Genomic DNA, 15,559 nt, shown 5'->3' on the forward strand with positions numbered 1-15,559 from the left:
TAAGTACTGAGCTAGTGGACTGAGCTAGTAGATCTTGAGGCATGAAATACATTTTCATACTTTAAAAATGATGGAGGGCATATTATTTTAATATGATAGGTGCAAAAAGCAGAAACCAACTTGGCTTCACTGAAGAAAAAAGAAATTTTTTTTTGTCATGGAGCCCAAAGAGAAAATGCAACCAGGTTATAGGAAGGAATTAGGACTAAGAATTAGGCCAGTGCCTAATTAGGAATATGCTAGAAATCAGGAAAAAATATATTCAGGGGAAGGAGACCATACTTGCTCATTCATTTTTTTTCTTCCTTAACCATATCTTATCTACTGCCCTGCCATGAATTGTTGTATCATGTAAGCATGACATCTTGGGAAGGGTAGTTGAGAACACATCAACCACAAAGGTAACAAAATTGTCATGATAGTAGAACTAGCAGGTTCATCACTACTCTAAACAATTTACCTATATTAACTCATCTATCCCTCACTATGTGCTATGTACCATTATGATGTCCATTTTCTTTTCTTTTTTTTAACATTTATTTATTTATTTGAGGGGAGAGGGAGGGATAGAGGGAGAGGGAGAGAGAGTCCCAAGCAGACTCCGTGCTGAGCCCAGAGCCCGACACAGTGCTCAATCCCATGACCCTGAGATCATAACCTGAGCTGAAATCAAGTCAGTCACTTAACCAACTGTGCCACCCAGATGCCCCATTATGTCCATTTTCAAATGATTTAACTGAGACCCCTGGAGCCGTAGGGAGATGCAGTAATAGCCAAAAAATGCTGAAGGCAGTTTGAAATTTGAACAGCATACAACTGTTGAAAGTAAAAAGAGTTCCTCTTTGATTTAGACTTCATAATTTGTCCTTTTTTTTTTTTTTTTAAAGATTTTATTTATTTATTTGAGACCGAGAGAATGAGATACAGAGCATGAGAGGGAGGAGGGTCAGAGGGAGAAGCAGACTCCCTGCGGAGCAGGGAGCCCGATGCGGGACTCGATCCCGGGACTCCAGGATCATGACCTGAGCCGAAGGCAGTCGCTTAACAAACTGAGCCACCCAGGCGCCCCTGATTTGTCCTTTTTTATCATTTGTAAATAAGATATAATTTGCATTCAGTAAAATGTATCCTTTTTTTTTTTTAAAGATTTATTTATTTGAGAGAGCGAGAATGAGAGAGAGAGAGAGAGAGTACATGACGGGGGGAGGGTTAGAGGGAGAAGCAGGCTCCTTGCTGAGCAGGGAGCCTGATGCAGGACTCCAACCAGGGACTCCAGGATCATGACCTGAGCCGAAGGCAGTCGCTTAACCAACTGAGCCACCCAGGCGCCCCTAAATGTATCCTTTTTTGAAAAGTTCTGTAAGTTTGCACAAATGTGTACAGTTGAGTAATCAGTACAATCAAGATACAGAACTGCTCCGACACCCAACAACATTACCCCACCTGTAATAGACCTCTCCCCATTGTCCAAGCCCCCACCACCACGGATCTGTTTTCTGTTCCTATTTGCCTATTCCAGAGTCATATATATGGAATCATGGAAAATGTATCCTTTTGAATCTGGCTTCTTAGCATAATTCATCTGAGATTCATCTATGTTGTAATTTCTTCCATTTTCTTACTGGATAGTATTCCATTGTATGGGTGTACCAGAGTTAATTTTATTGAAGGGCAATTTGGATTTTTCCAGTTTTTAGCTATTTTGAGGAAAGCTGCTACAAGCATACAAGTTCTCTTGCGAACATAAACTTTTGTTGTATTTGGCTAATACCAAGTAGTAGGATCGCTGTGTTATACGGTAAGTGTAAGTTTAACTTTATAGGAAATTGTCAAACTATTTTCCAAAGTAGCTGTATCATTCTGCATTCTCACCATCGGGTTATCTGAATCCATGCCAGCACTTTCTATAAGGGTGTGTGTGTGATTTTAGCCATTCTAATAGGTGTATAGTGGCATTTAATAATTTTAATTTGCATTTCCCTAGTCATTGAACATTTTTTTGTGCTTATTTGCCATTTGAATTACCTGTGCTAATCTTTTGCAAGTTTGTTATGTATTTTGGATATAAGTCCCTCATCAGATATGTGATCTATAAATATTTTTTTTCTAGTCTGTGGCTTGTCTTTTTCATCTCTTAATATCCCTTGCAGATCAGAGTTTTTAATTTTGGTGAAATCTAATTTATCAGTTTTTTATTTTATTGATTGCACTTTTGGCATCATAGCTGACTCAAGCTCACAAAGATGTTCTCCTAAATTTACTTCAAGAAGATTATGGTTCCAGGTTTTGTATTTAGGTCTATGACTCAATTTGAGTTAATTTTTGTATGTTATATGGACTGAAGTTTATTTGGGGGGAATATAGATACCCAATTATTCCAGCACTATTGTTGTAAAAACTATTTTGTCTCCATTGTATTACTATTTCTGGGTTCTCTGTCTTTTCACCCATACCACGTTGTCTTGATTACTTAAGCCTTTATAAATAATAAGCTTATAATAAGTAATATTAATCCTTCAACTCTGATCTTCTTTTTCAGAATTGTTTTGGTTAGTATACTTCTTTTGCCTTTCTCTATAAATTTTAGAATAAACTTGTCAGTTCTATAAAAAATCCTGTGGTTTTTATTTTTTTTAAAGATTTTATTTATTTATTTGACAGAGAGAGAGACAGCTAGAGAGGGAACACAAGCAGGGGGAGTGGGAGAGGGAGAAGCAGGCTTCCCGCTGAGCAGGGAGCCCGGTGCGGGGCTCGATCCCAGGACCCTGGAATCATGACCTGAGCCGAAGGCAGGCACTTAACGACTGAGCCACCCAGGCGCCCCAAAATCCTGTGGTTTTTAAATTTGGATTGCATTATATCTGTAGTTTAGAGGAAATTGACATCTTACTAATGAGTTTTTCAATCCATGGACACTGTATACCTCTCCATTTATTTATATCTTCTTTGAACTATTTCATCAGGGCTTTGTGGTTTTCAGCATAGAGATCTTACACATTAAAAAACAATTTTATACCTAAGTATTTCATGTTTTGGTGTATTGTATGTGGTTATTATTAATATTTGAATTTCCAACTGTTCATTGCTAATATGTAGAAATAGGATGGATTTTTGTAGATTGATTGTGTGTCTTGCAACCTTGTTAAATTCACTTATTGGTTCTAATAGCTTTTTCTATATTCTTTGGTTTTTCTACATAGAAAAATCATTCATCCAGAAATAGAGATAATTTCATTTCTTCCTTTCCAGTATGTATTCATTTATTTCTTTTTCTTGCCTTATTTGTAGTGGTAGGACCCCAGCACCATGTTGAATAAGAATGGTAAGAGGACATCTTGGCCTTATTTCCAATTTTAGGGGGAAAACATTCAATCTTTCATCATTATGTATAATGTTACTGTAGGTATTTTATAGATGCCCTTTATCATATTAGGGAAGTTCCCTTCTATTCCTAGTTTGCTGAGTTTTTATCATGAATTGGTGTTGAAATTTGTTAAATTCTCTTTCTGTGTCTGTTGAGAAAATAAGGATTTTTCTCTTCAGTCTGTTGATATGGTGGATTTCATTGATTCATTTTTTTTTTAAGATTTTTTTTTTTAATTTAGTTGAGAGAGCGAGAATGAGAGAGAGAGAGAGAGTACATGAGAGGGGGGAGGGTTAGAGGGAGAAGCAGGCTCCTCGCTGAGCAGGGAGCCCGATGCGGGACTCGATCCAGGGACTCCAGGATCATGACCTGAGCCGAAGGCAGTCGCTCAACCGACTGAGCCACCCAGGCGCCCCATTGATTCATTTTTGAATTTTGAGCTAGCCTTTCAATCCTACGATAAACAACTCTTGGTTATGATGTATTATCCTTCTTATATATTGTTGGACTCATTTGGCTAGTAGGTTCTTGTGGTTAGCAGCCTGGAGTTTAGTTTTCTCCTAAGGTCTTTATCTCCTTTTGGGATCCGATAATGCTACTGTTATAAAACGATTTGCTCTGCTGTTTGGTCCTGCTGATGAACGCCAGGGTGGTGCTCAACTTTAAGTTGAAAAGGGACATACAGTGCTTTGTGGAGGAGTTGAGGTAGCCCAGCACAGGTGATAACATCCAGGAGTTCTTATGGAGCCTCAGATGCTTTAGAATCTTCATCACCCTGGGGAATGTCTTCAGGATGCCCTGTAGGATCCAGCTGTTTGGCTCTTGAGCCCCAGGTGTGGAACTAGGAACACACCTGCCCAGATGCCGAGTCTCCGTCCCTCCATACCTGATGACTTCAAGAATGTTTTTGACTGGGAAACCACTGACCTTCCCAGAAAGCCCAAGCTCATGATGGGGCGGTGGGGGGTGCGGGAGGGTGGGTGAGCAGGGCGGAGAATGTTTGGCAAGATGCACAAGGTTTCCCAGCCACATTGCTTTTCTTTTCAAAGGTATTTTCACTTTGGTCTCTGAATTGAAATGCTGTCTACTTTTTTTTTTTTTTTAAAGATTTTATTTATTTGAGAGAGAGAGAATGAGAGAGAGCACATGAGAGGGGGGAGGGTCAGAGGGAGAAGCAGACTCCCTGCAGAGCAGGGAGCCCGACGCGGGACTCGATCCAGGGACTCGATCCAGGGACTCCAGGATCATGACCTGAGCCGAAGGCAGTCGCTTAACCAACTGAGCCACCCAGGCGCCGGAAATGCTGTCTACTTCTAAGGAGGGCACGTATTACAATTACAATAACACTTCGGTGTTATATGCAAACAATGAATCATGGAACATCAAAAAAAAATGCTGTCTACTTAAGGAGTTTCAGGAAGGCTTAAATAAGGGGCTGTGAACATGTCTAAATCATTTTATTGTATTGGAAGTGAAGCTTTCACTAGAAACCAGTTTCTGGATATTTCTTGGTTTATTTTTAATAGCCATCTTTTGGGTTCAAATTATACAGATTTTTAAAAAAGATTTTACTTATTTTAGAGGGAGGGAGAGAGAGAGAGAGAGAAACAGCATGAGAGGGGATAGGGTCAGAGGGAGAAGCAGGCTCCCCGCCGAGCCAGGAGCCCGATGTGGGACTCGATCCCAGGACTCCGGGATCATGACCTGAGCCGAAGGCAGTCGCTTAACCAACTGAGCCACCCAGGCGCCCTCAAATTATACAGATTTTTAAAAAGATTTTACTTATTTTAGAGGGAGGGAGGGAGGGAGAGAGAGAGCTCCGTGTGTGTGAGCAAGGGAGGGTGAGCAGAGGGAGAAAGAGTACCAAGCAAACTCTGCACTGAGAGCAGAGCCCATCCTCTGGCAATCCCACGACCCTGAGATCACGACCTGAGCCAAAATCAAGAGTCCCTCGCCCAACCAGCTCTGCCACCCAGGTGCCCCAAATTATACAGATTTTTAAAAATCATTTTCATCCAGGAATCTGGGCAGAAAGGTTGGCTTTTTTTAGTTTTGATTCATGCTCTTTATTGGACAGTGTTTATGAATAATGAACAAGTTCATTGTTGCTGGGTCTCACAGCACCCCTGGGACCAGCAAGGGGCCCCGTGTCCAAATCCCCCCTCCACCCTCCAGATGGGCTCTGCTTGGCAACTCAGTGCAGCTGGGGTCATCCCCAGAACTTTAAGGGTGAAAATTCCCATGGAGGAGAGACCCAGAACGGTCAGCAGGGGCAGACGAGAGTGCTATGAGAAATTTCGCCTTGTCTTGAGGCCCTCTGTAAAATAAAGTAATTTCGGGAGCTATTAATGTATAATTGCTGGAATGATGGTGATATTGTGACTAACTTCTGAAAGCTGGGGTTTCTGGGTCTGCTTTTCAAGAGGGTGATTTCAAGGTTGAAAAACAATGAGCCTCATTCTAGGAAATACGGCACTTTGCACAGAAGTTTCTTTGAAAGGGAGTCCTGGTGTCATTGCCAAAATGAAATACAGGTGATCACTGCCTGGAACCATCAACAACCCCCACCCCCACCCCCCGGCCCGCACCGAGCTGTGTGTTTGTTGTGGTTTTTGAAATCCTGACTTGCGGGTAAACCTGGTGAGAAGGAAAAGTAAGTACAGAGGCTTTTAGAACTAAATAACCCTGAACGTAAAGCTGATTTCCCAAAAGAGAAATAGACAAGTACATAAATAGATAAATATGAGGAAGAGTCCCTCCTATGTTATGGAAAAGATTTTATAGTACCATCCTTTCATTAAATGTTTGGTGGGATTCTCCAGGCCAGTGAAAATATCTAGACCTGGAGTTTTCTTTGTGAGAAAGCTTTTAACCACAAAATCCATTTCCTTAATAGATATGGGCATACTCATGTTTTCTATTTTTTTTCTTAAGTGTGTTTTGGCAGTTTGCATCCTTCAAGGAACTTTTCCTTTTCATTTACAGTCTTGAATTTATGACACAAGAGCTGTTTGTGATAGTCTCTTATTTTCCTTAGGGAGTCTGCAGTGATGTTCCCCGTTTCATCTCTAATATATGACTTATTGGTACCATTTTTTCCTCTTTATTAGTCTGAAAAGTTCATCAATTTTATAGACCCTTTCAAAGAAGTATCTTTTGATTTCATTGATTGTGAATATTGTTTTCCTGTCCTTTATTTCATTGACCTTTACTCTCATTGTTCTACTTACTTTTGGTTTAATTTACTGCTTTTTTCCTAGTTCCTTAAATTGGGAACCTTTAGATTAGGGTTCAGCAAACTACACTTTTGGCCTGCAGCCTGTTTTTGTAAACAAAGTTTGATTGGAACACAGCCATGTTCATTAATTTCTGTGTTTCCTGTAGCTGTTTTTGTACTCTGATGGCAGAGTTAAAAGTGTTGTGACAGAGACCATACGGCCCATAAAGCCCAAAGTATTTACTACTTGACTCTGTGTAAGGCCGTTACTCTCAACCCTGGCTTCAGATAGGTTATTTATTTCTTTTATCCACTATAAATATTTTACTGCTATATATTTCTCTCTAGCACTGCTTTATCTGCATCTCATAAATTTTGATTTGGTTGTGTTTTCATTTTCTTTCAATTCAAATATATTCTAATTCGCCATGCTACTTTCTCTTTGACCTATGGTTATTTAGATGTTGTAAGATGTCCAGATATTTGGGGGTTTTCCAGATATCTTTGTTATCGATTTTTTCTAGATTAATTCTGTGTTCTGAGAACCTATTTCGTATGATAATTTGTTAAGATATTTCCTATGGCCTATTTGGTGAATCTTCCATGTGCACCTGAAGAAAGTATTTATTCTGCTCTTCTCAGCTAGAGCGTTCTATAAATGTTGGTTAGCTCAGTTGGTTGATAGTGTTCAGCTTTTCATGATTCTTACTGATTTTTGTCAAATACTGACAAGGAGAGTTGAAATATCCCACTATAGTTGTGGATTTTTTAAATTTCTCTTTTCAGTTTTATCAGCCTTTGACTTTCGTATTTTGAACCTCTTGTTAAGCACGTACACGTTTAGAGTTGTCACACCTTTTTAGTGAATCGATCCCTTTATCATATGCACTGGCCCCTCTTTATTCCTGATACTACCTTCATCTGAAATCTTTATCAGAGATTGATAGAGCCCACTACAGCTGTCTGTGAATTAGTGTTTGCGTGACGTGTGTTTTTTCACCCTCTTGCCTTGTTTTCCCAAGACAACCTTTGGAGCACGTTAGTCCACAGAGTGGAAGCACACAAATGAATTTTGAAATAAAACCGATACATCAGTAAATAAGATCTGACACAAAGTACATGCCTCCCACTGAGAATATAATCAGATGGAGGAAGGCAGAACTTTAAATCCAAGAGTAGAGGAGGGATGCCTGTAGGGAGGGGAGGACCCTGGGACCGAATTATCAAGGCAGACTCAGCTGAAGTCTTTAACTTCCAGGTGCCACTGGCATTAACTGATAAGGTTTGAGACAAGCATGGCCAGGGGCCACAAAGAGCAACGGGAGGTATCTGCGCTGTCAGCAATGGGGACGAAGTTCACAGTGCTGTAAAGATTGTGGACACTCAACTCTGTAACAACGAGGGGGGAGGTGTGAGGTCACAAGAGCTGTAAGGGGGCTCTGTGCTCTTTGATGTCGGGCACTAATCACACGGCAGCAAGATCCGATGAAAAATGACTCCGTCACTGGTTTCATGGAGGAGCTATAGCTGTAGGAGGGACTCCATGGAGAACAACGAGCTGGTCTGAGCCAAAATAAACATCCAAGCACTGGAGTACTATGGTGCTCTTTTTCAGCCTGGGATACCATTGCCTTGGTCGCTTATCTAATGGGCAAGTCTTCTTCACCCAAAGCACCTAGGGTCTTCATAGCCAGACATCCCTGTTTCCTAGAACTCTTCATGTAGTTCTGTTAGAACTTCTGAGTTCTTGTACAGCACCTGAAGCAGGTGTAAGGGCACATCCACTACCTGACAAGGTTTGTTTGGAGCTTTGCCATTGAATTCTTCCTCTCCCAGCTCTTGAACTCTTCCAACGACCAGCTAGCCCTGTTTTGCACAGCTTCTTGGCTGCTTCCTATACATCCTTCACTCTATTAGCCACATTGCAGGTGGGATTCATATTTCCTGTGTGTTCAGGATGAGCAGGCTTAGTATTACCACCAAACAGCAGTGTGTGCTGGCTAATACACAAGTGGAAAGAGATGCAATTGATACAAAACCAATCCAGAAAATAATTGGATGTTACTGTTAATAAAGAATTAAATCCATGCTTTTCCTTATATTCGATCACTCCATGTACCATCATAGGAACCACACCATTTCTGACTTCAGTCAGAACTTGCAGAGAGTTATCCAAGACCTGTGGATCCTCAGGGCTCTTCATATTTTAAAAGTCAAAGATAGTTATGCGCATACCAACTTTGAACCCGTCCCACTGAAGGCCAGTTAAGTCATATATCAGAAGATTGACTTCTTTTCTTGGGTTAGCCATCACATGGGAAGCTCCTTTTATAGAAACCTGTATGATGTTTTCTCACACCATTATCTTTCCCAAAGTCCAGGAATTGCTTGATGGAAAATAGTGACAGCAAAAAACACAAATAGCACTTAATCTACCCAGGTACCAGCTGCTTTGGAACCACTGGAAGAGGCATATCCTCCCTGGATTGGTGCACAGACTCAACTAGATGCCTGGGTATACATGAAGGCCTGTGCAGCCAAGGCATTTGGGTCAGGCATGTTTTTCATGAGTGTGCCCTGATTTCAGCCTCAGCCTTGGCCCATGTCGTAAGAGCTCCCAGGCTGAGTTCACCACGCATGGCTTCTCCAGGCCCCACCCATTCTTTTACTTTTAACCCACCAATGCCTTTATAAATATTTAAGGTGGGTTTCTTATAGATAGCATGTAGTTCAATCTTGATTTTTACATCTAATATGGAAATCTTTTAATTGGTATTTTTAGACCACTTACATTTAATGTGATTGTTGATATGGTTGCATTGAAACCTGTCATCAGGCTATTTTCTATTCCATCTCTTTCACTATCTTTCTTTCTCTTAATATTATGTTTTATTCCATTTTATCTCTACTATTGGCTTATTAATTATACCTTAAATTTTTTTTTAGCGTTGGCCCTATGAGTTACACTATATATTTTAATTAATCATGGTCTACTTTAAAATAGTAGTATACCATTGCACATGAAGTGTCATCACTTGCTTTTTAAGCCACAGCAGCTCTTGGAGAAAAATTATGATCTAAAATATTATCCAGGGGTGCCTGGGTGGCTCAGGTGGTTAAGTGCCCAACTCTTGATCTCAGCTCAGGTTTTGATCTCAGGGTCATGAGTTCAAGCCCCACATTGGGCTCCACACTGGGCATGGAGGCTACCTACAAAAATAAATACATAAATAAATTAAATATTATCTGGATTTATGCTGTGGTAGTAAGATCACTTCATAATTCTTTATTTTACCATCAAAATGTCTGTAGGAAAAAAACATGGGAAACTTAAATATAAATGCAGTCAAATTGATTGGGAAATGAACAGTAATGTTGTTGGTCATGTTTATATAGCCTTAAATTTCACCAACTTGGCATACAAAAAAATGGCTGATTTGCCTTTTGTTTTCAGATATTGCAGCTGTAGAAGAATGGTTAGTAAGGATCACTTTACAGCATGGATTAAATATTTATACTACTGAAGGAACACTATTGGATAATGTTCGAGGTAAATGCCAACAGATAAAAGTAAAATGGAATCCATAATATTCTTTCAACAAACATTGTAACCTACTATATGCCAGACTCTGTGCTAAGTCCTAAAGAGAGAGAGAGTGAGATGAACATTATCCTCCAGGAATGACAAAGAATTAAATACACGTGGTTAATTGTTAACGGAGATCTGCAAAGAGTGCTACAGAAATATGAAAATATATCTTTTTCTATACCCATATTGGGGTCATGATAAACAATGGCTTTATAAAGTTTTTGCATCTTCTAGAAACATGTTATAAAAGATACTCTTCATTACAGTCTTCTTTATGATGGCCATCAGCAAAAATTCTTGCTCATTCTTTATTAGAACATTTACATTTTTTCCACGAAAAATTGGTTTTTTGTTTTGTTTTTTTTAAGATTTTATTTATTTATTTGAGAGAGAGAGAATGAGAGAGAGCAAGCACATGAGAGGGGGGAGGGTCAGAGGGAGAAGCAGACCCCCTGCTGAGCAGGGAGCCCGATGCAGGACTCGATCCCGGGACTCCAGGATCATGACCTGAGCCGAAGGCAGTCGCTTAACCAACTGAGCCACCCAGGTGCCCAAAATTGGTTGTTTTAAGGTTATGAACACTGAGTGGTATAATTGTCTAGGCTTCTCTTTTCCAATTGTCTGATTTATAGTCTGATTTTTGGATCATCTGTAGCAATATAATATAAAATTTTTTTAAAGTCCTCCCAGACCTTGTATTTATCTTTACTTTCCTCACCTTCCTTTTTTTAAAAAAAGGTTTTTATTTAAATTTCAGTTAGTTAACATACGATGTAATATAAGTTTCAGGTCCTTTTTACTTTTATTCTTTTACTCCCACTTTGATTTGGTGCTATGTAGAATGCAGAGTAAAAATCAAGAAATATTACATTTTATGGAAAGAATTTCCTGGGTAGCTTTAAGAAGAGTAATGATGTCTCCACCCAACCATGTGCCAATTAAAATCAGACCTCTACAAGCGGAGCTGGGCATCTGTAATTAAAAAGGAAAAAAAAATCCCCACAGGTGATTCTGATGTGCAGGGGATTAACTGCCCTAGAGAAAAGGTTGCACGTGTGCCAAGAGACAACTGACAATCTATTTAATGCAGTATTATTTGTAATAGGAGAAATGAGAAATAACATAAATGTCCATCAGTAGGGGAAAAGACAAATACCTGTAGTGTACCTGATAAAACAAAGGAAATAGACCCACATATATTATCAGGAACAGAAATCAAAGCATTGAAAGAAAAATCAAGTTTCAGAATACAATAGGAGAACATTTTCTTAAAATTCAGAAAACACATAAAGCAATGCTATATACTCTTCATGGGTACATATATATTGTAGTAAAAATATAAAAATGTGGATTAGAAGTAGATGCAGCAATTTCATGATAATGGTTGCATTTGGGGAGGATTTGGGAATGGGGCCATGAAGGGGACAGAGATAATTTCAGTGCAAAACAATATCTATATTGTTTTATTTCTTTAACCAAAATTAAAATATCTGCAACAAAAATGACAAAATATTGTGCTTTCTTGTTTTGTCATAGTGTCCAAATTTAAAAAAAATAGTCATTTATTCAATAGCAAGTGTTTTTTTTTTTTAAGATTTTATTTATTTATTCATGAGAGACAGAGAGAGAGAGGCAGAGGAGAAGCAGGCTCCCAAGGAGCAGAGAGCCCGATGCGGGGACTCGATCCCAGGACCCTGGGATCATGACCTGAGCCGAAGGCAGACGCTTAACCATCTGAGCCACCCAGGCGCCCAATTGCAAGCTTTTTGAGACTGATATTTTGAAGTTCTGTGCTAGCTACGTTTAAGGACTAAAATGACAATTTATAATTATTTCAGTTTTTTAAAAAAGAATTTGAAGTGTGAGTCATTTACACATTGAAATGTACCCAGAATATCATATACTGCATTAAAATTTTAGTGTACACTTATTTAGACTGAATGGAGGTACTGTGGTAGCAAAGAGCTTCTCAAGTTAGTTGCTGTTAAAGGTTCCAGGTGCAGAAATGAGATTCATCTGCTTGAGCAACTGCAAGGAGGCCAGTGATGTGGAAGCATAGTAAATGACAGAGTGGCTTGGAATAAGTTTGGAGAAGCTGGCAGGGAGCGTGGCAAGAAGTGCGGGGTTTATTTTAATTATAATGAAAAGCTGTTCTAGTGTTTTAAGCAGGAGAGGCAAATTCAGATTTATGCTTCCTAAATGGATCACTTCGGGCGCTGTGCAGAGAATGGACCCCTGGAGAAGGATGGCAAGAATGGGGGGGGAGGGGAGATTGGTTAGCAGTTGTTGCCCTAGTCCACTCGGGAGGTGGTCCAGAGGATGTGGGCTGGGGGATTAGTGGTGGAGATGGTGAGGAGTAAGAGTCTTCAGAATACGTTTTGGAAGTAGAGCTGGTAGGGCTTCCTGGCGGACTGGGGGTGAAGGAGACAGAGGTATCAGGATGAATCCTAGATTTCTTACTGAGCAATCAAGTGGATGATGGTTTCATTTCCTGAAATCCTGGAGACATTGGGGAGAAAGCATTGAGAAGTGGCAATTAAGGGTTAAAGTTAGGGTTATAGTAGGAACTCTATTCACTACTAACTCAAAAGAGATGTTTAAAAATATCACCCTACTTCCTAATCTCCGATCCATGCCCTAGACCACTCCACTACAACTTTTCCTAATCACAGGCACTCGTCCCCTTTCATATGGGTCACTTTTCTGTCTCCTTCTTGGCTTCTCAGTAATAGTCCAGACTTTTAATCACTCCCTCATTCTAAAGCATTTAAAATACAGTATCTGACTTGAAGGAGCTTGTACATAATTAAAAAGGTGTTTTCAATTCAATACGATCATACCCTGGATACAAGGTCCAATCTCCCTGTCCTCTAAGATCTGGTTATTAATTGCCTGCATAGACATGCTACGCCCTGGGGGGGTCAGCTGCCATACCCCAAATTTCTTTGAATTTCAGAGTGAATTAGTTTGGTTATAAATTGTATCTCTTTCTGTTCTAAGTTACACTGTGTCAACCCAGATGGAAACTTAGCTCCATTTCTTGCTTTCCACAAAGTGAAAAATATATTACGTCAAGTTTTAGGGTTTTGTAGCAGATTTGGGGGAGATGGTGAAGATTTACATTGTAGAAATATAAACAGCTAAAGAACTGATTATTATATATTTCTTTTTAAAAGTCCTTTGACTCTTTTTGAAATTCAGACAGCAGTATTTTGTCAAATTGCCCTGGCTTACTTTTTGTACTCCCTTTCCTCACTTTTTTCAGAAGAAAAAAAAATCCTCCCATTTTCTTATCATTAAAATTTAACTTCATCCAGCTCCAACCCTTTGCACGCATATCCAAGAATAGATTGCCGAGTTTAAGGGTAGAATGTGTCCCCCGCTGACTGATTTTCCCTCATGGAATTGGGAGGAAAAGTGAGTGTGTGGCGTGGGCTTTTGAAGCAAGCAGAAGTTGTTCTCTGAATTATAAATATCCTGTGATCCCACAATTCCATTTCTAGGGATAGGTCCTGTGACCGCTTGTACTTTCCAAAGATGGTCAAAGCAGCGTCTCCCTTCCCACATGCTTTTCTGCAGTAGTGACCATACTGAGCCCCCATCAAGGGCAGTTAGACCTCATTCCTTCTACTCTGGAAAATAAGAATCAACCTATTTCTTAACTGATGAGGGTTGAGGTAATATACCCATTTGGGGGGATAATGGCATAGACCCTTTATATAATACTTTTAAAACCCTTAAAGGAGGGCGCTTGTTGTGATGAGCACTGGGTGTTGTATGGAAGTGTTAAGTCACTAAATTCGACACCTGAAACTAAGATTACACTGTAGGTTAAACTAACTGGAATATAAATAAAAACTTGGGAAAACAAAACAAAAAACTCTGAAAGGAAAGCAACAACGTTCCCTTTTCAAGACTGCTGCCACAATTGAAACACCTAAATTTGATTTCTACAGAACCTATTCTTCAGTGGGATCTTGGGACTATAATGACAAAAAATGATATCACCCAAGTCTATCCACATGTGGTGGATCTCAAAGTGGCAAAGTGTCCATGCGCTAATGATGTAGCATTACTTGGCTTCATTTTGAATGCAACATATAATGGTAAGTTCACCGGCTTTACTGAAAGCTGCAGGTGGAGTTTTGTATTTTGTAACAGTGAGTTTTCACTGGCAGAGCAAGTTAGATGCATAAACATAAGGGAGTGAAACCATTTCCGAAAAATACCTGTGACTTTACTCTTTGTCACTTCCCCTTGTCTACCTGCAGGTGCGACTTTTGGCCATGTTCATAGTGACTGTAGTGTCTCTCCTAATTTCACGTATCCCCTGCCACCTCTTAATATGCTATTTCCTCTCCAAGATTATTCACTGCATTTCTAATCCATCTGCTATTCCTGCCATGTGTAAATAAGTATCATGTTCTAAGGCACCATGACATTATTTTATTTATGTATGTGTTTTTAGATTACTACCGTAGTATTTAATAGCATCTTTACGCATTTCAACTACTAATGTATTATTGTAGTTGCTTTTCCTAGGTCATTGGTGACCTTCAAGTCCCTAACCCAATGAATGAAAAGGAAAATAAAAGAACTAAAAGATAAACAAAATTTCATTACTCACAGATAATATGTGCATCCAAAAATCTGAAAGAACCAGTAGCCAAGCTATCAGAACAAATATGGAGTGCTATAGAATTGAGGAATGAAATAACATCTAAAAACCACTCCACCAAAACTAAAGATTATAATTTTTAAAGATCCTACTCAGAAAGTAACAAACCCCAAAAGGTACCTAGGAATAAACAAAGAAAGTTGTAAGGCCTGTTGGACAGAAATTATAAAACTTGAACGAAAGTCATAAAAATACTAAAATAAGATATTTATGTGCATGAACGGGAACTTCTACTATTGTGAAGATGTTAATTCTCTCCAGATTTATCAGTCAGTTCAATACAATTCCAAGAAAAACTACAGCAGTATTTTTTGGTGTGTCTGGAAATTGACAAGCCAATCCCCAAATTCATATGGGAGACTGAAACAATGCGGATAGCATAATTTTAAAGAAGAACAAAAACTTGCCCTCCCATGACTTCTAAAATAACATTCAGACAGTGTGCTTTGGTATAGGGATAAACAAATGGCCTTGCCCCAAATGTCTTTGAATTCCTAATGGCTCAGTTGTTTTGTGTTCTCTAGTTTTGAGAGCCTGCTTTTGCTGAACTGGTTTAGTTGGAAGTTGTGTCTCGTCCCCCTCTGTGTCAGCCAGATGGAAACTCAGCTCCTTTTCTAACTTTGTTTCGTAGATGCCAGGCTAGGACCCCCTCCTTCTCTCTCTCCAAACCTGCCTGCCTGCCCTGAGCCACAGGAGAGGAGACTTCCTCAA

The 15,559-nt window shown here is 39.5% G+C and overlaps 1 protein-coding gene and 1 pseudogene across 1 annotated transcript in view; one reads left to right on the plus strand and one right to left on the minus strand.

The window, feature by feature from the left end:
- CATSPERB (catsper channel auxiliary subunit beta) overlaps positions 1-15,559 on the plus strand; it is a 78,728-nt gene that overhangs the window by 9,363 nt on the left and 53,806 nt on the right. Inside the window, exons 5-6 of the mRNA XM_081829737.1 lie at positions 10,036-10,131; positions 14,127-14,276. Coding sequence (XP_081685863.1) covers positions 10,036-10,131; positions 14,127-14,276 — 246 coding nt within the window. The remainder of the gene's footprint in view (positions 1-10,035; positions 10,132-14,126; positions 14,277-15,559) is intronic.
- LOC102741666 (pyruvate dehydrogenase (acetyl-transferring) kinase isozyme 3, mitochondrial pseudogene) lies at positions 8,193-9,414 on the minus strand (annotated as a pseudogene).

Source organism: Leptonychotes weddellii, chromosome 9 (genome assembly GCF_054177405.1).
Source record: "Leptonychotes weddellii isolate Sample4059 chromosome 9, ASM5417740v2, whole genome shotgun sequence".
Classification (NCBI taxonomy): domain Eukaryota; kingdom Metazoa; phylum Chordata; class Mammalia; order Carnivora; family Phocidae; genus Leptonychotes; species Leptonychotes weddellii.